At 42.8% G+C, this 23,373-nt stretch overlaps 1 protein-coding gene across 5 annotated transcripts in view; it reads left to right on the forward strand.

Moving 5' to 3' along the window:
- The first annotated feature begins 1,341 nt into the window (after window positions 1-1,341).
- FAR2 (fatty acyl-CoA reductase 2) overlaps window positions 1,342-23,373 on the forward strand; it is a 122,347-nt gene continuing 100,315 nt past the window's right edge. Inside the window, exon 1 of one of the 5 annotated variants that reach the window (XM_066183636.1) lies at window positions 1,342-1,433. Coding sequence is in view for 1 of the 5 variants with exons in the window: in XM_066183641.1 (XP_066039738.1) it covers window positions 2,366-2,418 (53 nt within the window). In the remaining 4 variants the exon portion in view is untranslated. Of the gene's footprint in view, window positions 1,434-1,755; window positions 1,868-1,899; window positions 2,026-2,108; window positions 2,419-5,215; window positions 5,371-23,373 lie in introns of those variants that run through there. The other 4 variants (XM_066183642.1, XM_066183639.1, XM_066183641.1 and 1 more) reach the window with 4 other exon arrangements.

Below are 23,373 nucleotides of genomic sequence, written 5' to 3' on the forward strand. Positions count from 1 at the left end.
TTTCTTTCCTTGCAAGTTTCCTTCTGCTACATTTGCAGTGAATGAAATCTGAAACTCCTTTGCAGGAATCACAGAATCACTGAGGTTGGAAAAGACCCTTAAGTTCACCGAGCCCAACCAGGAAAGAAGCTGTAGGTTGTTTTTCCTCGCAAATGCAAAAATGAAATTAAAACAGAGCTTCCACTCTTCTGTTGAGTGCTCCAAACCATTGTGACAGCACCTGGGTATTGGAGAAGGCAGAAGCTTTTCTTCCATCTGTATGAATTCGGTATGAATTATGCTGCTTTACATCCCACCCATTTCTGTGGGATGAATTCCCTGCACAGCTCTCTATGACCCTACTTCAATCCATAGGTGTAATGTAGAAAGCAGGAGACACAGACCTTTTGTCCTGGTTGGATTTTTATGGTCTGCCTGGGTCTTGCAGCCCTATGTCCTGTGTTACATGAAGGGAAGTGGCATGTGTACTGCAAGGCCATCTGGCAGAACGGGGTGAAAATGAGGCAGCTTTGGAGACTCCACCTAGTCTTAGACGGCGCCCAGATGTGCCAACAGGCACTGGTAGGTCTCCTGTGGAAGTGGCAGGCACCTGTAGCCTATAAACTCCCCAGGCAAGGAGCTAGAGGTGGGAGAGCTGCAGTTGTGGGTGCAGTACCTAATCCCTTTGTGTGGGGTGTTCTGCTGACAGCTCTCATGCTGACTCCGTCACCAGTGAGCAACTTACCCAACGTCTCTCGAGCTGGCTTTTCCCCAGCACTAATAAACTGAAGGAAATAATGAAATAAACACAACCTTGTAAAACTCATTAATGCTTATACATGCTGTAAGTGTAATAAGAGCCTATAAAACCGTCACATCTTGCTAATTCTGATGCTGAGTTGAAGATCTGAGGATGTATCTTCTATGGCCGTAGCGAGAAAATAAATATCGGTGGCAAAAGCAGGTATTCCGGACCGAGTAGTTATGCTGCACATCTCGGTTTTTTCCCTAGCGTTTATAAGACGAATTGGGTAATTACTTAATGTGCCTATTTTATAACTCTGTTTCTCTGCACAACATTCCTCCTGACCATTTTAATCGAAACCGTAAATTCTGCTGTAAGCTGAACAGGGTAAGGAGGTGTAATAACCTTGAAGGACACCCGAGGGACCGCTCGCCTTGCCCCTTCACCATGGATTTAGGAGCTTTCGGGGCTCCCCCGCCCTCCCCTGGGTGCCTGCGGGGCTCCAGCGCAGCCCGGCCGCGCTTCCCGAATTCCCGGCCGCGCTTCCCGCATTCCCGGCCGCCGGCTCACGCCGACGCAGGCGGAGCGGGGGAGGACGAGGGTGGGGAAGGGGCTCGGGGAGGCGCTGAGGAGGAGCCGCCGCCGCCGCCGCCGCCACTCGCTCCGGCCCCAGAGAGCCCGGAGGCGGCAGAGGAGCCCCGGCAGCCCGGTAAGGAGGGGAGTCCTCCGGGAGGAGAAGGGAAGGGAGAGAGGGAGCCTTTTCTCGCCTGCCCTGCTGGTTCCTGCAGGGTTGGCGCGGCGTGCCCGCAACCCCCTGCGGCACGGCGGCCGCGGGGAGCGGCCGGGCCGCCGAACGCGCCTGTGCCCCACAGCTGAGTGGCGACGCCGGCCGCGGAGGAAGGGGGTTCTCGGGCACACGCGGGGCCGAGCGCTGCCGGGGGTGGCCCCGCTCTCCCGCCCCGGCGGTGCCCGGCGGCTCCTGCTGCAGAGCCCGCGGCGCTGAGCCGGCCGGCCCCGGCCCGCACCCCGGGCGGGCGCGCATCCTCCCCGGGTCCGCACTCGGAGCAGCGGGGCAGGCACTGCTGCTCCCCGCCTCCCTCCCCCGGCCGGATACACACTGTCACACCCGGAGCGCCACGAGAGGTTTGTGAATTTTGTGTGGGGTTTTGGGGCTTTTTGCGTGATTCCTTGCTTTTTCTCTTTTCCTCCTCCTCTTCGTTGCCGGGAGCTCCTTGCGTGCTGGGGAAGGTGGGGGGCAGAGCTTTGGCAACAGGAATTGGTCGGAAAAGCGGCAACTGAAGGTAACAACCCTCTGGGGCACGGCGGAGGGAAGCAAAGAAATAAAAACCAAAAGCACCCAAGAAGGTGGTGTGGGGGCGAGGGAGAGGAGGAGGCGACGCTGGGGAGGGAGGATGCCCGGGAGGCCGGGGGCCGGGCCGGCTGCAGCGGCTGCCGCGGGGCCGGGAGGCTCCGGCGGGGCCGTGCCGGGCAGGTACCGCGGCCGGGGAGCCGGCGGTGGCCGGGTCGGGCCCCTGGCACCGGGTGCTGCGCCGGGGGCAGCGGCGGCCCCGGCTCCGCCGGCGCTCCGGCTCTTCCTTGGGTGACTTGAAGCCGGGGGGCGACCCTGTGAACGAGGAGAGGATGTGGCGAGCGGCTCCCGCCCTGCCTCGCCGCAGGGCTGGCTACGAGTGGGGGTAAATCGACGGTGCGATGCTGTTAAAAATAAAGGAATATGTAATCTAATTTTGGGGGAGGGTTGCCTTAACGTTGTTCTTGTTTGTTTGTTTTTAATAGAAGTGTGGTTTAGCAATTAAAAACTCTATTAGCAATAGAGTTTTAATCATACGAGGAAAGTGCCTTACTCAGAGCCTTGGTGCTGTTTTCTGTCGCTTGGCTGGGAAATGACTGGTTATCCTTGCTACCCCCCACCCGCAGGGCACCACAAAGATGTAATACAAATTTTGGTACAGAATCCTGTGAGGATATCCTCGGTTCTCTGGAAACTAGAGATATGTGACCTTGTCTTGTCTTATACAGTCCTTTACCTTAATGTTGCTACTCAGAGCAATTTGCTTTTACGTGTTTGCCTTGGAGCCTTTTAAGGGCATAGCTAGGGAAACAACTAAAGACAGACCATTATCTCGTGGGGGGAAGCAGTAAAACTAAATGGGAGTTCACCCAGAAATACTGCACTGTAAATTCAGTCAAAAGGCCAGTTTTGCATTTTTATTTAGACTAGCATGTTTATTTGCTAGCTCTGAAGGTAATTATTAGGCCAGAAAGATGTGTTCCAAAATCCGTATCAGCTCTAATCTTGGTTCACTTGAATTTGTTTTAAAACAAGTGTACGGTTGAACATGATGATCCCAGAAACGTCACAAAATACGAGGCCTTTCAGAAACTTTCAGTACCGAAGCTCACATTGTTTTGGCTTGTTAGTTTAGAGTGTAACTTTCTGTGCCTGCTGGCATTCTGGAAACCACCTCTTAAGAAGTTGGTGGCACAGAGATCTGCTACTGGAGTTTGTTCTGATTTGCACTGCTGTATCAAAAGCGTCATTGCTTCCTGCTTACCTGTAATGTTCTTGACTAGAAAAGTGAAAGTTCTGTTCATTACTGAGTTAGGTACTCATCTTCTGTTGGAAGGAACTACGTAATTCAAAAGCTGCTCTGATAGTTGCTTTAGTGAAGATGTAAAATCCCTTCTGCAATGTAGTGCTTTAACCTCTAGATCTTTTGTGCTGTTCTGTCAACTTGTTTCTGCATAACTAGAGTGCTTTAAAACATTTCCTCTGTGTTTTAGGGTGTTTGTCTAAGGTAAAGTCACCATAAATTTCAGTACATAGGTGATGAGAACTGTGGATGAGAAAACTGAGGGGTGTGGGGATGCATTCACTCAAAGGTATCTGAATTAAACATGAAGCGGTAGCAGATTTAGGCCAACCTTCTGCTATATTTAGAGTATGTTTGAGGATGCATCTGATATTGCAACAAAGCTGCAAATTCTTCAGTTCTTCCAATTCAGGATTCAAGTCTAATCTCTGTCAAGGCTTGTTTAAATTAGAGGTGGTGAAATGTAGTTTTAAAACATCTTGAAGACCATGTGAGAAAAGGCTGAGTAAATAGAACCCATAGCATGTCAGCTGGGGAAAAAAAAAAATCCAGAGATCAACTGCTAGAAAATAGGAAATGGCCTGTTAACAGAGGCACAAAGTTGGTGGCTCTTTTACAGGAAGCAGCTTTGACTGATAAGCTTCTTGTACTTTCCCCAAAGTCAGTTCAGTTTGACAAACCTGAATCTTGGGGAAGTGGGTGAGCTGGGAAGGTGTGGGAGTGTTGGCAGGGAGAACATGGATGATGACAGGGCAGAAGGATTGTGACAGGTACTGTTTGCAGTAGGACCAAAGGCACCGAAACTCATTTGTCTGCATGGTGCAGTAGAGAAAATGAGCAAGTGATCATTGCCTTCAGAAATCTGCTGGATATTGATGATTTAAAGTTCAGTGGCAGAGTTTGGATCCTTGCTTCAGAGGAGCAGCCTGAAGAATTAGACTGTCATTGGAAAACAACTTCCCCCCCCCCCCCCCCCCCATAGATTTCACATAGAAAGCTCCTAGTTCTGAAGAGTTTGCCGGGTTTTTTCCCAATAGCAAGTTATTTTGACCTATACAAGCAACAGATCATGTGAGCAGCTCAGTGGGAGGGGAGAAAACTGTGCTGATGAGTACCTGACTTGTCTGGGGACTGTTGCTTATCTTACTATGTTTTTTGGTTTTGCTGCGTTTCGAAGAAAATATTGGGAATAACAGCTGCAGGGGATAATGTTAGCATTGTCCCATAGTTGGATTATTTTTCACAATGAAAAATTATAGTATTTTGTTTCCCTAAGGATCCTGAGTCCACAAACAAGGCTTAAGAAATGGAAGTTTTAATATTGTCCAGTGATATTAAAATTATTAAAGTTACTAGGAGTGGATCATGGAAAGAGTCAGGCATCACCAGATGTGTCTGGAAATAAGGATAATCTGAAGGACATTCACTTCCCTGGCTGAGGCAGCTATTTCACAAAGGCAGTCGTCGTTTGGGAGCTTTTCACCTGTGCCCAGGTGGAGCTGTGCTGGTGCTCCCCAAACCTTGCTCCCTAAACGTGGGCTCCTCCCTGACCAGGGGGTCAGCCTGCCTGCCTGCCTGCCTCACCTCTGGCTACGCATTCCTGCCCTCCCGCTTGGGATGGGACTATTACTCCTGGCCAAATGCAAATCTGCTCTTCTTGTTGTTCTTGGCCTGGTTTTCAGTTGGATGAATTCCTGCGTCTGACTCAACGCCTGACTAAAACATGCCGAGGGATCGGCAGAGATGAAGATCGCGTGGTTGGGGGAAGAGCGGGCTGGTCCTCCTCACAGCAGAGGACATTCAGCCTCATGAACTCTCTTGGTGCTGTGCTGATGCTTCTGATTTAATTTGGCTCCTATCTGGCCAATTTGGAGAGGGAAGAGAGGTGCCTGTCTGTCTCCAGTTAGCTGTGTAGACATACCCTTCAAGAGTCTGATGAACTGAGTCAAAGAGGAAACTTTATGTCCTTCAAGATAAAACTACAGCGGATGCTTTTTCTTTTATTACAGTTCTTTTCCATTCAGTTTTTGAGTGGTAAGCCTATATTTCCCATTTTTAAGGCCATCTGAGGCAGACATTTTGTCTGTGGCGTTTTTTGTATTTTTTTTGTAATTCTTATTTTCGTAGTGCTTTAAGGCTTTCTTTAGAAAATGGAGCTGTCTTTGAGTGACGTGCAGCATTAAAATTACAGCCAACTAGGTCTTTGCAGAGTGAAATAAAATAGTAGGCATGTAATTAATGTTCTGTTGATAATTACCGAAAACTGGAAACCCTTTTCCCTCAAATCTCTGGCTACATTTGTTGTTAAAGCATGAGGCATATTGAAGGTTTGGCAAAAATACCTGTAATTCAGTTATAATTGTGTTCTGTTCTAAGCTTGTATTAGCTGTGTTTTGCAAAAGTTGCTTGAATGTGTTTCTCTTTGTGTGTACCTCTGCTTAGGCCGTTTCAAGTGCCTGGATATTGCGTGGGGCTCTGTTCTTCCATCCATGGTCACAGAAGAGGTATCTTGCGCCTCAAAAATACTCTTGTTGTGTTTGACTCCAGAGTTTTCTCCTTCCCAGTAATTTTTCTCCTTCTACAGTGTAATTGTGGTGCAGCTGTGCCCATAAAATATGGTTATATTAGGTTTTCCTCAAAGTTCAATTAATTTTTAACCCTCTATACCAGTATCCATCTTCCATATCCACTTTAAGTAGCAGGTGGTTGTCTTGTGGGGTTAACAGAAAAAATACAAAACTTGATGACTGATTAATGTATTCAAGAATGGCAGGACTGGTAACAAACCCAGATGCTTAAAATATAATTTCTGAAGCCATTTTTCAGCCTTCCCTTTGTCCAAGACCAGATCCATGTTTTATTGTGTCCAAAGGTAAGAGGCAATTTTACCATGGGGTGTTCTCTGGAAACAGACAAAAGGTTTTGATTCCAGTTTTGAGTGGCTTGTGTTTGTTTACCTTTGCAACAGACTCAGTTTTCAGTTCTGTTTCTGCAGTGCTGGAAAAAATTGGGACTGGCTGGACCGACAGCTCCTTTTTTTTTTCATTTGTTTGTTTGTTTTGTGTTTTACCTTCCTGAAAGAAGCCATAAACCTAATTGTTGGAAGGAAAAAAGCATTCCCTGATTTAATGTAAATTATTTATTTTACATTAATTTATTTTGCTGTAGATGGTTAAAATAAGCCTTTTCTTATTTGAGGGCTTCTGAATATAATTACACAGTAGTGTTACAACCCTCTCCAGAGTATTCCTCCCAAAAGTACCTTGATACTGTTGGTGGAATTATGTAAACGTTAATTTACCGCAGTTTTGTAAACAGTGCAATAGATAAACAACAAGAAAAAGGTTCTTACAAAGCTCTGAAGTTGTATTGTTTAAAGAAATGTAAAGCAAGAATAAGCGTTACATTGATAATGAGGCAATCACTCTTGTTTCTGAGGAAAATCTAATAAATGGAGATGCTGTGTAGGAAAAGTACCAGGCCTTTTCAGGAGTGTAGTTCCTACCCTTCACTTTAGTAAATGCTGAAAAAAGAGATTCTTAATTTACTCATAAAATGTGTGGGTACTAACAGACCAGAACAGTATTCTACAAAGGTCTTTGGTATGTGTGTACTGTGGAGTTAATGGTGGAGATGGTTACAGGTGGTTCTCAGAGTAGCCAGAGGTGGCTCCATGTAATGATTCATTGGCAGAATAAGAAATTGTCTGAGTCATGTTTATAGGTGTGCAGTGATAGCTCAGAGGAGAGTTACAGCTGACTGGAGCTGATGCTGTGCTCCAGCTGAGGCAGCATGCCCAAAACGACAGCGTGACGCTGGTGCTGTCTCTTCGTCATTAGTGGGTCCTTGTTCCCTGAGCATAAATAGCAGTAACTTGGAGAAGGTTGTATCTGTAGCAGTCAGCATTGCTTTGGCCAAACACACAGCACTCATTGGAAGTACATTTTTCTGTCGCTGCTGTCGTTTACACGTGAAGTAATGTTTTTTTGCCCACTTTCTCTGTTTTGAGCTGTAATGGAATAGCTGTACTTCATGAGCTTTGCTCCCATTACAGAATCGCTCTGTGATTAATTGACATTAAGTTATTCACCATTTGTCAAAGGTTGGCTGTGTAGGGTTGCAGCATCTGAGATGTCCCCATCATCACTAGGGCCTTCAGAAACGGATGCTGGTGCTTTGGGCAGAGCCTTGGCCAGTGGGCAGGTGTGTGTGCTGGGGTGCAGCACTGGAGTGTGCCATGGGGCTCTCTCGTAGGTAACCATCCTTTGGTGTGGTTCGTGGTCTGTGGTGGGTGACTGCCAAACCCAGAAACTCTTCCCACTCTGGTCCTGGCTGGCACCAGCAAACATGTTGGGTGGGTTTGTGTCTCATGTCAGGTGGGCACTCGGCTGCTCAGCCTGGAGCAACGGCTTGCATTCAGCTGGGCTTCTACAGAGAGGCAAAAGCAGTTTGGAGGTGGGATGAAGAACATGAGTGAGTTTTGCCTGTCCTTTCCTGCCTTTGTGGCAACCAGCAAGATCAGCTGCTGCTTTTCTGAAGTAAGGAAAGGAACCTCTTCTTCTGCCAGTATCCTGTGGAGCTTCTAGGATGGTGGAGCCAGGGACTGCCGCAAATCCTTTCAAAACCATCTGCTTTTACCACCTGTCACTGCTTATTCATGAACATGTGGTCTTGTTGGGCATTAGTATTAAAAATCTTTCTCTGTAAGTACAGAAATGAAGAGGTTTCTTCTCCAGTCCCATGCTTGAGCTATAGGTGTGTAAGGCAGGAGTTTCAGAAGTGCTCTGTTCTGAGGGAGAGTGGGGGGAGAGAGAGATAAAAGGACTTGCCTTCCTGACATAAAGCACTTTCTGATGTAGTACACGCTCAAAAAGCGCTTTTATTTTTGTTATCTGTTGGTATGATTCTGTTTAAACCTAATTTTAAGGACAATTTTGAGGTTGAAATTTTGTTACAGAAGGAGCCCTTAGCAAAACTATTGCATATTACTGACATCAGCTTTTTCATTGCTTCTGGCTTTAAGTCAAGGGGAACATCACAGTCCAGGACTGCTTCTAGATTTCCTTTGGCTATTGAATTAAATGTCATTGCTGTAAAGGACCCAACTCCTTTGTTGGACAAAAAATTTTTGAAGAGGCTGAGGCTATTTGTCCCCAGGCCATTAATAAGACACCCAAACTCATGTGAAATGTATTCACATTCCTAAATTGAATGTGACAGACAGAATTACACCCTTAGTTTATCCTCAACTCATATAACTGCATCCTTGCTGCTCTACTTTTGACCCTGCAGACTGCAAAGAAACAACCTGCTTGCTCTTAAGATAAAAGATGTGTTTATACAGCCTCGAAGCTCTGATAGCCATGCAGTGTGTGCAGTAGATCCTTCTTTATTCCTGTGACTGCAGCTGGAACTTCTCAGCCTAGCTCTTTACATGCCCTGTGATCCTTTCTCCAGTAACGTACATTATTGCTTTGATGTGGTTCTGCTTCTACTTCCCTGTGGAGCCCTGCTGCAGGAGGAAGTGAAATCCCAGGTCAAGATGTTACAGGCATTGAACGACACTGGTTTCTACCAGTGACCTCCTTGGAGTCCTCATTGCTGCTATCTTCATTAGATACTCCAGAGCAGTGCATTCATAGTATGGAACAAAATGTCACTGATCCCCTCTGCACTTCTTTGTGCCTTTCTTTGCATCTGAAATAAAGTTGATGACACTTGCAGAGGGGAGAGGGTGAGGAGCCTGGGGATGCAAGGTTGTTTATGCCATGCTCTGCTGTGTGTAGCAAAGTAACCATCAAATCTTGCAGCTAGATGCAGTACTCAAACCTGCCACCTCAGTGGAAAACCTTTGTGGTTCTGCAGATAACCAGTAACATTTGCCATAAAAGTGTTTAGCTGTGGTTGTAATTTTTCTTTATTCTTACCTTTATGTTCAGTGGCTACTGCCTTGTGTTTCCTCCAAGCAGCCAGTGGGTTTCTGCTATACTTGAATTTAAGGTTTCAAGGACCCTAAACAGCACTGTGATTTAATAGGAAATGATGGATCCTTGATTCATTTCCTAGTTAATATTTTTTCATTTCCCCTATTTCCTAATCTCTCTGTCCTTTCCCAGGTGTTTTGGTTTGTTCCTTTGCCTAGTTCTGCTGTCACTTTGCTAAGCTGAGAGAGCTCAGGCTGTGTCCACAAAGACTCATTTCCTGCCAGAGGTGGATCCCTTCACCTTTGTTTTGGCCTATTCCCAACCCCTCATTCTTCTGTATCATCAGACGGACTCCTAGCTGCGTATTACTCTCTTTGGCTCAGAGTAGAATTGAACCATCTCCACCGTGTTCTAAAGCTGTCTGTATTTGCACTAAAATCAGTGTTTTACAGGCACCTGTCTCAAATCTGGCATTCTGCTGTTTGCCACAGGGTCCAAATCAGCTGATCTGTAGAGAACTGTCAGTTTCTTGTACTGGAATGCTCCATACATGGGGCCTCAGGTGTTTTGGCCCAGCATTTTTTTTTCTGCTGGATGTTTGTACTGGCCCATATACAGCTGAAATTGTTTTTCTGCCCTTGTGGATGCTGAGTTTTCCACCAAGGGGAAAGCCTATTGCTTTGGCTGGCTTAGGGTTTTTCAAGAACTGATAAGGCATTGCTTGCAGCTGATAAACTTTTCCACAAAGAGTTTCCAGCAAGCAGATCAAGGAGAAGGTGGAACTGTGTGCTTCCAAGATGAGGCGATGACAACCCACCCATATTTTAAAGATGAGACCTCTGGACTCTGCCAACACAGTAATACTGTTGAACCAGCCACATATGCAAAACTAAACTGTGATCTGACAGCAAGTCAATCACAGCCTACAGATGCATTAGCTGGTCATATTATTCCACTTGGACAGGGGGTGTGTGCCTTAATTCTCAGGTTCTTCTTGGAAACTTTTGCCTGTCAATGCTACATTAACTGTGTTATTGGTTTTCAAATAGTGAATATTTGTGTTTCAATTGTCACCCCTCTGCTGGTGAATGATCAACAGGCTGAAGTTCCATTAATACTGAACACATTTGTCACCTTTTCTGGAAGGCCAGAATTCCCCCAACCCAGGATGCTGATATACACAGGAGGAGAGGTTGATTTGCTCTTGACATTCAGTATGATTTTAAACTTCCAGTCTTAAAGGTTATAGGTTAGCACATCTAGCTGTTGGTATTTAACCTTAAAAATTAGATAAGCATGTTGAAAAAAAGAAAAAATAATACTCAATGCCAGAGATTCTGTAACTGACCATAGATTGCATCCTTGAAGATGGGGAAGTTGTTGCCTTCTGAAGTGACATAATCTGCGTTTATCAAAACCCAGCTCCTCTGCTTGTCACTAACATTTAATTTCCCTGGCAGCCTAGGTAAGTCTTTTTCTGGGAGATGAAGTAAGGTGATCTGGAGCCCTTCGTAGGAACTTGTTTCTGATCTGAGGTTCATGTGTTCAAAATGTTAAAACTGTCACAATACTGTAAGTCTTTCATTAAATGACAGGGTGCCTTCAAGGAGAGTAGTTCTCTTAGTTTCTACATACGCCTACACTGAGCGTGACTAATGTGATTGTGACTGTGAGCCCTTAAGTAAAAAGTGGAATTCTAGAAGTGGGTCTTACAGCATTCCTAGATACAGGGCAGGAGACTTGTACCTTGTCTCCTCAGTAAGCTGAATTTATTACATCTGATCGTTGGAATTAATTAAGACAGTAGGATTTGGTTTTGGGAAATGCATGCAAGTCCTCATATGGATTTTTACTCTAAACATATAATTTTCAGTGTATTGTCTATGTTGTCACTCTAGAGTAGCATTAGCAGCATTTGGTGCTTTGCTTCATGCAGCTTCGTAAAAATATCATCCAGTACTGCTGACTCATTTATAAAATAAAATGGGCATTTCCTTGCACTTACTTTTTCTCTTTTCTTTCTGTCTTTCATTCTTCAAAGATCCTACCTGCTGTGTGTAATCTTACGGCCTTTCCAAGCAAAGTATAGTGCCCAATATATCCTTTAGATGCTTTTTGTCTGAAGTGCTCATAATTGCTAGCAGCAGCTTCCTTTAAATCATTCACAGACTTTTCACTGGAGTGTCCTATAGATAGATGGGTTTTTATTCTGTACAGTGCTATGCAAAAATCTTAGCCAACAAGAAAGTTCCACTTGCACTTACAGAGATTTTGCATCTACTTGATAATTGTTTTGAAAGTTCGGGAAGATGAAGGCCAGGAAAATACAGCAAGGATAACTAATTCCATGATGAAAGGTCATACTTCATTGCCTTAGCTTTTTAAAATGCCATGTTTTTCATACTTTATGAAAATTTACCTTCATTCCTTCAAAAACCAAATTCTGATCTGAGTGCACTGTTAGGGTAAAAGATATCAATTTTGTTTTCATTGTCTTCCTATTCATAAGCTGTAAGCCTACAACTGTAGAGCTCTTTTTTTATTATTTTTTTAGTGTTTCTTCATTGATAAAATAATTTCTTTAATATCTTGCAAATAAATACCTGGTGTAGTATTAGCAATGGAACATATGTCCTGATGTTTTAGCATGAACATGAAAGATCTAATATTTTTCTCCACCAGAACTGCATGCTACAAGAACAAGTTATGCTGGGCCACGGGTAGTGTGGTCTCTATCCTCTTGAGAGTGTTCTCTGCCAGAAAATGTTGATTTTAGTGGTCCTATTAAGTCTGCACTTCGTATTTTTTCACACTCTCATTGAAAATGTGCATTTTCTTTGTAAGAGTGTGGCATTAGTACTAGAAAGCAAAGGAAACATAGCAAAGCACACGAGTGATAATAACTGGTACAAAGTAGGTGAAAATTAGGTAAATGTGGTAGATTTGAGATCAGATACAGAGATCTGCCAGCATGACACAGGCTCGATGAAGAGGAGCAAGGCAGTACTTTGCACTTGTGTTTCCCACTTCACTGTTAACAAAGAACATGAGATTGCTTAACTCTGTTCAGCCCTGTGAGGCACATCTGGAGAGCTGTGTCCATCTCTGGGCTCCTCAGCACAGGAGGGACAGGGAGCTCCTGGAGCGGGGCCAGCAGAGGCTGCAGAGATGATTTAGGGCCTGGAGCATCTCTGACAGGGAAAGGCTGAGGGAGCTGGGGCTGTCCAGCCTCGAGAGGAGCCCCAGCTGAGAGGGGCCTCAGCCCTGGGTGTCCCTGTGAGCAGGGAGGGCTCCGAGCAGGGCCCAGGCTCTGCTCTGGGGGGCCCAGCAATGGCACCAGAGGAACGGGCAGGGACTGATCCCAGGAGGTTCCAGCTGGACATGAGGAAGAACTTCTTCCCTGGGCAGAGCCCTGAACAGATTGTCCAGAGAGGGTATGGAGTCTCCTCACTGCGGATATTCCAGAACCAGCTGGACACAATCCTGTGCTCTGGGATGGCCCTGCTGGAGCAGGGAGGTGGGACCAGCTGATCCACTGTGGTCTCTTCCAACCTGACCCATCCTGGGATTCTGTAACACAGTGTATGCATTGTCTAAACACATGGAGTAGGGAGCAGTGTTCAAAAACTCCATATGGTGGAAATGGCTTCCCTTAGTTTGTTCTGGACACTGAGAATTGGCAACCACATAGTGGGCTTTGTCTGAAGACCTCTGGAAATGCTGCCATTAGACAGCATTTGGGTCCTCCTGTTTTTCAACTCCGAAACAAGTAGCAACTAGTCTGCAGCAGGTCGCTGGTGAAGTCAGAGGAAAGGGTAGATAGCAATCTTGCACTGAGCATTCAGGAAGGTATCCTGGCAGATCTGTCACGACAGCAGTGAGGTTCTTTAGTGTCAGTGAAGGGGAGTCTCACTGGGTTGCCACTGTTACCCTGAAGGAACCACAACCTAGCAGAGTCTAGGAATGTGGAATCTAGTATTTTAGTCCTAAGTTTGAGGTCATGTGTCGGAAAGGTGAGTTAGTATTTTTCTTTATTCCTTCAGTTACTTTGGAGATACTATTAAGGGAAGGGTTGAAAGTTTTCTTTGTGCTGTGAGTATTTCTCTTTTCCTTTAATCAGTATTTTGAGGCTATTGCTCTGAATATTTGGGTTCTCTTCTTTTTAATATCACTGGCTAGTTGTGAGAAGCAATTTTGGTGCTGAGGACTATGGGATAGATGCTTATGGAGCTTGAGGGTAGAGTCCTTTCCTGTTTTAGAAGGGTGGGGTGGGGATAAATGCTGTGTCCTCAGAGCCCAAGCCATGTGGGATTGAGGGCACAGGCAAGAGGTAGCCTGTGTTGCAATTTTTCCCACCAAGCAAGAGGCATAATACCTTCTTGTTTGGAATACAGTTTTGCACAAAAGCAAAGATTGTGTAGGAGAACTTAAATAAGCAGTGCAGCGCAGGAAACAGAATATTTTACTACTTGGAACTATTTAAAAAAGCTGGCTATGTTCAAATCCATCAGGCTGGATGGGATTGATGCTAGGATGCTGAAAGACATAGGTGATGCAACTGCAATTTCTGCAGTTACAATTCTCAATGAAAATATATCAGAGTGGTTCCTGAAAACTAGGGAAAGGCTTCATTTATTACACCCATATTTTTAAGAAGAGAAAGAAAGGTAGTTCAGGGCTAATCAGCCTTCTGCAATCCCTAGAAATATTATGTATCTTGTCTCCAGGGAATTTGTTTCCAAATGTGAGAAGAATGAGAAGATAATCAAAAATAGTTGACCCAAATGTACCAGGGGCATGAAGTATTTGATGAACTTGAATGCCTTTTGTAATTAAATGACCAAATCTGTAGATGTGGGCATATTGGTGGATAAATTCCTTGCTGTGAGGGTGCTGAGGCACTGGGACAGGTTGCCCAGGGAAGTTGTGGGTACCTCACCCCAGGGATGGAACTTTTAGCAACCTGGTCTAGTGGAAGGTATCCCTGCCCACGGCAGGGGGGTTGGAACTGGCTGGTCTTGAAGGGCCTTCCAACCCAAACCATCGTGTGACTCACTGACTCCAGTGTTTCTTATCTCTCACTGAGGAAGTATATGGATTGTTAGATTAATTGAAATTTGCATGTATACTGGAGTTCAAAATGTAGTCTTCCATGGCTCAGTGTCTCACTGGAGACTAATAACAAATGAAGGATTGGGCCAGTGATGTCACCTTTCGGTTAATTACTTAGATGGTGAGATGGAATGCACCCAGAGAAAAGTGATAGATCACATTAAATTGGCACGAGAGAGAGTTCAGTGCATCAAGTGATAGAAATTCAATTCAGGTGCATCTTGGGAAGTCTGAGATTTGGCTAACAGAAAGCTCTTGAAGTTCAGTGAGAATAAACATGAAGTTCTGTGCCTGTGCAGATCAACTCCTTGCACCAACGTAGTCTGGGAGGCAACTGGCTGAACAGAACATTTGTGGGAAAGCTATGGGACATAATGATTGCTGCTAAGTCCGAAATAAGTTAGTGATTCATTTTCATTGCAAATAAGGCAAACAGCATAGTGGTCTCCATGGTCAGCAGATCAGGGGAAGTAATTGTCTTTCTCAGAATTGCTGAGTACTCTGTTTCTTCAGTCAGTCCCAAGGTTCGTCAAATGAAAAGCACAGTGTTTAGAAAATGAAGAGAAGACTACTAAGGTGATTCTAAGCCATGGGAACCGTAAGTAATGAGGAAAGATTAGAGTCTTTGGGCTCTTTTAGTCTGGCCAAAAAAAATAGGAAATGGGGCCATCTTATAGAATCCTGTAGCTTCTTGAAGACAAATTATTACAACTATGGAGATGAACTCCTGTTTGAGGCAGATCATAAAAATAAGGAACAACTGTCACAAATTGCAGCTCAGACTGGTCATTAGGAAATATTTTTCACCACTGAGTAGCACAAAAATTTTAACATGCCACCCAGAGAGATGGTGGGATCTTTCCTTGGGTGTTATGGAGACTTAGCGTGGACCAAGCTGTGGCAGACTTTATCTACCACTGATGAGCATCCTTCTCCAAGCAGAGAATCGAGCTCCTGATCTACCAAGAATCACAACAGGTTTTTCTGTGATTCTGCCCAGGACATCAGGGCTGAGCAATGAAGAGAAAGAATTTTGTACAGCTGTGACATTCCTGTGTCTATGAGGGTGAATCTGAAATGATGCACGAAGGAAGTACTTCTATAAAGACTTCCTCCTTACTGTCAGCTTGAAATGTATCCATGTACCAGGAGTCCTTAACTTTGCATCAGATGTGGGTTTATATTGCCTAGCTATTTTAAAATTTTCTGCTCTTTTGCCATGCCTTGGGAATAAACACCACAATGTTCACATGAACATAGGAAAACAGGCAATTTGTATTTCATCAGAATTATTTAATTTGAATTATTTATTGAGCATTACATCTACTGTAGTCATTACTTCTCTCTTTGTAGGTGTTCTAGGAACTGTAGAAATACAGAAATCTGTTTTTGAAACTTAAGTTGTCAAAAGTAAGAGAAAAAGATGTGAGAAAATCAGCTGTCAGAATCATAATAGATCTGTTTTCACCAATCGGTGTTGATGATTGTTTTCAATTGAGTTGATCCTTTTTTTAAATCTGACTATGATTGATTGCGGGTGCTGCAAGATTTAATTGAAGAGGCCAACTCATGGAAAGTTGAAAAAGTAGTCAGCTAAAAGCCAGGATAATTAGGAGCATGATGTTATCAGTAATCGAGGGTAGGAGCGGAGAGAGACAGAATGGGGTCAACCTTTGACAAGCTAAAAAGAAACACCCAAAGTCCTGGTTCCCCAAACCCACAGCCCAAGTCCCATTGCCAGAAATATGTGGGTGGAAATTCTCTCCCTTGAGGCTGGCCAGGAAAAGGTGTTGCAATGGTATGTTGGTCATCCTTCATGTTTTACCTAACTCTCAGATAAACACTGATGCCAGCTGCATCAGGGGTAGGAACATGCAAATGTGCCTGTATTCACTTCAGGGCTGATTCCAGTTCCAAACCAGTTTTATTTCTTTCACTTACTGCCTGAGCCAAGAAATCCTGCAGACCTAAGTCAAGCCAGTTTAAGGAGGATCAGATCTCATGTAGGTTGCTTGGGATTATGTATAGAACAGGGGGAAAACACCCAATGAACCCCTAAATATTTTGTGTTCTGAATCCAGGAGAAGTTGGCTTAGGCAAGCCTGGATTTAAACTGTTGACTTTAATTGACATAAACTGAAGGAAAGCACTAAACTGAACAAAACCTTGCTTGATGTGCGGTCATCCTTTCCTCATTCAGGATATATCTGTGAAATGCTTTTCCAGACTATGTCTATATGATTAAAATTGGTGTTACTCTTGATTTACTGCACTCTTCTGTACTAAAGGGCTTTGCCATAAAAACAATCCAATGTAGAAATGCTGCTCTGAGTAGATACGGATTTCCTTCTTATGGTTGGTATTGCTATAGCAACGTTTCCCTCCAAGCCATGACTGTAATTACAAAAGTTGCCATTGATCTTAGAAGTAGTAAATTAAATCTGTATTTAGCAATGGACTCCTAATGTCAAATGAAATAAGTACTTGCTTTTCCTATTCATCCCCCACCAAGCCTCAATTTTCATTTCAACAAAATAATTTTATTTTTAGGAATTCAGTTTTTCAGTAAATTGTTTTTAGATGTGAACACAGTTTTTAAGTCTCTGGATTCAGTATGTTTATTGTAGCTTAATTTAAGCATCAGTGATTGCTGTGGCAGTTTTTCCGGGAAGGTTCTTGTTAGGAATGTCTCTGCCTCTGCTGGATGTATTGGGGGTTAATTACGACCTTGTATAGATCTCAGAGGAGGCATACGAGAAAAAGGAAATTATTTACGTGTAGAACATCTTGAAAATACATTTCAAAGAGAAAATGTTCCTGGTAAACATTTCTTGCGTACATCACATTATTCATGTGATAGGAATATGTCTATGTTCATATTTCTGTTTTCAGTCCAGAATTAGGAAGAGCAGTCAGAAGTAAGGGTATGCACAAGGGGTAGCTAAGAAGACAGGATCGGAAGGTCAGTGCCTGTCTTCTTGAGTATGCTGCCTGGAAGTGAACTCTGTGACTGCAGCCAGCAAATCTCACTGTTAGACTACATGCATAAACCCACAAGCACATAGAAATTAGAATATACAAACGTGATTCTGGTTAAACCCCATACATTATGCAAGAGCATTTATGAAATGAACTTAAGAACTCCAGAGTGACAGCAGCTAAGGTAAGAGTGCAATCAGTGTGTAATCATATTTTGCTCAAGATGCTGAGGGGTCATTGTTATGAAAACAAAAGCATAAATCAGTTTTAATTTCTTGGATATGATCTGCTCTTTCTTGTCTGAGCAGCCCAACTGGAAATTCTGAGCTGAGTTTGCAGCTTTGAAAGAAATTGTACCTTTACCTGGATTTCTTGGTTCTGTTCGTCTTGTAGTAAGTGGCTTGTTCATTTAAAATTCCTCTTTGTGCTTAGACTTTAAACTGGATTTTATTTGAGAGATTCAAGGCTCTTGAGGTGTGATATAAATACAGTTTACTGAAGGGCCTTTGTCTCCATAGAATAGTTGAGAAGTGGTTTTGGGCCCCTAGTACCAAAGGTATATGGTGTTAATATCATCCCACCCCTTCTCTTTATTTTTCAGTCAGTTCTGAGAACAGACTCATCTCTACCTCAGGCTGTAACTTAGTTGCCCCTCTCCTGAAATTGCCCGTGCAGAAGAGCCCTGCTGATACCTCTCTCTGTGTGCTTGGTGCCCTAAACCGAAAGGAATGAAGATATTTTTGTCATAAAACATGTAGAGTAGAGGTAAAATCACTTGTGTCACTGGAGAGAAGGAGAGGGCGTGAAGCATATGGCTAAACTTTATCATCAGGGAGCATCACATTGCACAGATGATTTTTTGATCCTAAACATGTTTAAAACAAAGCTGGTTGATGTGTGACTATTGTCCTCACCATGTGGCCGCCTGAGAGTTATTGGAAACACACCAGTACCTCTAAATCTTGTAGTTAAGCTACTTAACCCAGGAGTCTGCATGAACTTTATACATATGATGAGTGTACAGTCTGTTCTGAGTTTGGAATGTTCCTAATGGAAATTTTATATGGACACTAGCATGAGATAACAAAGTATAACATGGTATTTGTAGGCAAAACTTTTTATGTGTGAATGTGGGTCCCAAATGCTGTGAGCCACTTCTGACGCAGGCCTGTTGAGTCTCATGCTTCACGTGTGAGACTTAGTTCATTGGCCTCTCTTCTCTAAAATTCTGTCTTTGTGGATGGTTTCCGTCTGGCTCCAGGCTGCTGCTGATGGTGAATTGGTAGAGTTGGAGAGGCAGTGTTATATGGGGCTGTGCTGCAAGCCAGATTTTGTCTCCCAGCCAAGCCTACCTGTGAGATGTTGAGCATGGAATGCTCGCTTTCTTCCTGACCTGAAAGCTTAACATGTGCCCTCAAGACCCTGAGCTATCACTTCCTTCCAATGTGCTAGTGCGGAGTCTGTCTTTCCCATTGGTGCTAGAATAATCTGGACGGTGTAATTTAATATTCTGGTATTATTTTTAGATTATTATTATTATTATTTTAATCTGCAATGGAATTCCAGAAGAATGAGCGATGTGCATTGGTTTATGGTCACTGAAGATTTTTGGTTAACTCTTTTCATGGTTAAAAAAGGCACTTAAGTAAACTAGAGAACTTAGTAACCAGCAGAAATGGTTTTTTGTGCGTCGGTGTGGGATAACTTAGGGAAACAAAAAAGTGCCAAGGTTTGTTCTGATCTCCTGCTAGACAATACATTATTTGTAACCTTAATATCATGACTACAGCAACTTTCTTTTCAAGGCCTTAGCTGGTACTTCAAAAGATAGGGCTCTATATATGTTTTGCTCTGCTTGCCACACTTCTTGGTCATGAATTCTGACCTTGTCAAGTGGATTGTTTTCATAACTGCTAAGCAACAGCAAAACCCCAAACCACAATGCATTACCAGAGCAGTAGTCTGCATTTCTGTGGCCTCCTGCCATGGGATGGAGTCAGTCTGCATGCTGCAAGTGCAACAAACTGCAGAAACACAGTTTGGCCAGGTTTGAAGGTAAAGCTTCCTTTGGTTGTCTGTGCTATACCATCTTACTAAATACCCTGATTGTGAAGGCATTCAGCGTCGTTCTATAAACCAGAATAATGCAAAGGCTTGGTAAAGGGAGTGTGCTGTCCTACATGGTAGTTACTTGGGTAGATCTAATGCCTCAAAACTGCCTAGTGTGTCCTCCAAAGGCCAGAGGGTATTAGTTCCTGTATGATGCAAACTGAAAGGGAAGTGCATTATCATGCTGAATGTAAGTTTAATACATGACTCAAGTAAATGGTTTTCATTCAGGTATGAATCTTGTGAACTGTAGTAGTTTAGGGGTTTTTTTAAGTTGTTGAAAATGCTTCATTTTCTTGCTAAAAGGTGTTACGAAATGCTGTGTAAATACAACTGCGCAGTGAACTTTTCTTTTTAAATTTGCCTGCTGTAAATTTAGTTTTGTTTAATGAAGCCTATAAACTGAGCAGATGAGTTGGGAGTGTGTAACCTTGGAACCCTTCCTCTTTGCCTGACTCACAGACATTTTGATTTAGCTTCAGGGATGATTCTCCTTAGATTCTGTTATCCTCAAATGGCACTAGTTTTGCCGAGCTTGGCTATTCAGGAAACATAAATCATGTCCTCAAAAAACATGAGAAAGCACTGAATGAGAAAACAGTCAGACAAATGAGCAAATCTTTTTGAATTCCTGAGCTTTAGTCTTCTCACTGCAGTAATTGAGGCAAGAAGAGTAAAATTCACATGTAATCAGGGAGTCCAGGAGCTGGCTGTTCAACAAAAATATTAGTGCAAGTATTGTTCTGGTATTGCTAAGGGTGGGAATACTGTAATATACGTATAGTCTGTAACAGATTTTAGCTAAAGCTAAAAGCAATATATGTTGTGTTGGATGATGTCTACTGGTTCTTCTAGATTCAACTTTTTCCATACATAAGCTGTCGATTCACTTTGCTTACAAGCAGGGCAGTGTTTCTTTCTTTTACTTAGTTGAAGGAAGAAGACACTAAAATCACTTAGGGGTTTACTTATTGCAAAAATTGTTGTGCCATGGGTACAAAACTTGTCCAAAAATGTAACTGTTTTAATCTTCTCTATTCTTCTTGATGCGAAATACAATCACAGCTCACCCAAAAAGATCCTGACAAGGTCTGGCTGAACTCTGTATGGTTTTCATTTTCATCTTTCTGATTTGTTTGGTTTAGGGATATTTAAGCACCTTGTTTCCTTTGAGCGCGTGGTTCTCCACTCAAAGCTTTAACCAGAATACCAAATTTTGGTGATATGCAGTCAAGTGCTCTTTTGCTCCCTAGACTTTGGATGCTTGTATTTTAGAAGTATAAAAGGATAAGAGGACAACCAACTGGTTCATGCATGAGCGAGAATTTTAATTTATCGGTTGTCTTACAACCCCTTGTTTTCCTCAGTTTTCATTTTGAGCTTGTATTTTAGTGTTGCTGAGGACGGAAAGGGAAGTAAAACAGGTTTTTCCCCAGCCTCATGTGGCAGTCATCTGTCAACTTCAGATTTTAGTAGTATATGTCTAAACACCTTTTAGGAAATGTGGTCTGGATAGTTACCATTTCAAACCACATTAACTTTACGTGGCTTAATGTGTGGGACTGTGGGCATTGTGCAGTTTTATTATCTATAAACACCATTTAGCTACTGGTGATTTAACCTTAATTAATGTTACAGTTCCTGGAATTGTGTTTCAATGCAGTCATGGTGAACTTTAAATTAAGATCTAGCAGTCCTGTGCATAAGCATCTCCTAAAGGGTTTGTTTTGTTGGGTTTTTGTTCTCTTGAGTAGGGAATTCTTATTGTCTCTGTTCCAAGGACTTCCACATCTAATATGTAGCATTTTGATTTACAAAACAATTCAGTTACATTTTAATTTACAAAACAATTCACTTACATTTTAATTTTCATTAAAAGTCTCATGGGGTGTAATGGTTTTTAGTTGCAAATTTGGATGGGCATGTAGTGCTGTAATCTTTCTTTTGACTATTTGCCACAGGCCAAGTGAAATTAAATATTTTGGAACATCTTAATTTTGCTGTCTGACAAGTTTCTTCTAAGTGAAAGCAGATGGGTGTTCATCATCAGGAAGGGAAAGGAAGTGTGGCATGCATAACAACAACAACAACCCAATGAGTGTCTGTTCTTTTTATGCAGACTTGTGCAGGTACTTACAGTCTGTGTCTAATAGTGAAATGCAAAGATCTGAAGTTCACTTAAGGTGTGAATTATCATAAGAGTTAGAGAGTGTTGTATTTTATTCATTAATATTTTGCATTTAAGATTCTTGGGCTTTTGAATATTTTGTGTCATCTGTGATTCATATTTAGCTAAAGTCCTATCTAAACAGGTACATATAGTCCTAAATCTCTTTGAAGGGGTAACCTTTTAGAACATTATAATTTGTGTCCAGTTGAAAGAAGTGCTTCAGATGCTGTCCTGACCAGGAACACTTTCCAAATTCATGGATTTAATGAGGTCAGCCTGTCTTATTCTTTACTGTGTTATAGCATGCATTATGTCCTTGTAATTCTCTTACGAGCTCATTCATTATGAAACTCTTAACAATGATGTTTCAGATGAGGCCAATAAAATTAAACCCATTTGCAATTTATGAAATGTAGTCAAGCAAGCTGAGTATGTTCCAAAAATGAGTGTTACAAAATTTCTCTGGAATTGTTTTGAAGCGGTTTCCTAACAACAGATTCATTTCTGTAATGTGTTTTAAAAAGCAACTCTTTATGCTCATAGAAAGCTTAAAAAATTATGTTCTAGCATGAATTCTAGATATAAGAAATTAAGATTCATTGTTTCTTTTAAGATAAACAAGTTCAGAAAATAATACTTGAAATGAAAAGCCATCCTGACAGTTAAGGAGCATTTATAGCAGCTGCATATAACATCACCTGTCTCACAGAGTATTGCAGTCTGCCCAGAAATAATTAAAGGACATGCACTCCTGGGAGAAAGAAGGTATGGCCGAGCTGGCTAAGGGATGCTGCAGTTTTGGTGCAGCAGCTGTGGTAATTCAGTACTACTCAAAACATAGACCACTGAGGGCTTTATCCCCATGTGTATTGCCTTATTTCTTCATCTTCTACTAGTGTGAGCTTTAATTAGTGCTGAGCTTACAACTTCATGATGCACTTGGAAAAATCCTTGCACTTCACCCTCCAAGGCCTTCACCAGTTTCCTGAGAGAAGCTTGCTCCTGCTCACCCTTGTGCTTCTGAGGGGATCTTCCAGTGGAGACAGAGTTATACAACCTGATAATGAGGTTTTTCTGGTTTGGTTTGGTTTTACTCTAAGAAATGGCCTGTTATTGTGTAGGGTATGGCCTGTAGCATGCTTGAATTACTTTATGGGACTTGATTTGGTAGTTGGGAGATTTGAAAGACTTCTCAGAAAACCATTAATTTAGATGACAAATGAACGCATAACTTATTTTCCAGTATTTGTGGTCAAAAGTATGCTTAAATAAAACCTCAAAACAAAACCTGTTTCTCTCCAGGAGGGGTGATACCCATTGCACGCTAAAGTACAAAAAAACAAAAGTGTCATTAATTACAAAATTACGTATCTTGGGGAGTCTATGGTGAGCCATTGAATCTACTCCCTTGATTTCCGGCTGCATTGAGTGCTACTCAGTTGTCCTTGCTAATTTGCAGTTAAATCTAGTTTTGGATGTGGTTGGCTTTTTGATTGTTTATAGGCTTTTTTTCCTCTTGTTAAGCAGTGCATTAAAGTAAAACCTCTTTCATCCCAGTCATGCTAAACGTGCTTCAGTGTGATCTGAGTCAAACAAATACTTGACAACCAAGAGGAATTTTTGCTCCATGCTTGTGGAGCAGCTGAACTTCAGGTGCCACAGACCACATCGTGGAATGGTGTTAAAAGAAACCAGCTCCCACTGAGCATTTCCGTCCAAGGCAAAAATTCTCACTGGGAGAAG

The sequence above is a fragment of the Chamaea fasciata genome, unplaced genomic scaffold (genome assembly GCF_029207755.1).
Source record: "Chamaea fasciata isolate MVZ Bird 193981 ecotype frontalis unplaced genomic scaffold, bChaFas1.0.hap1 SCAF_5, whole genome shotgun sequence".
NCBI classification, from domain to species: domain Eukaryota; kingdom Metazoa; phylum Chordata; class Aves; order Passeriformes; family Sylviidae; genus Chamaea; species Chamaea fasciata.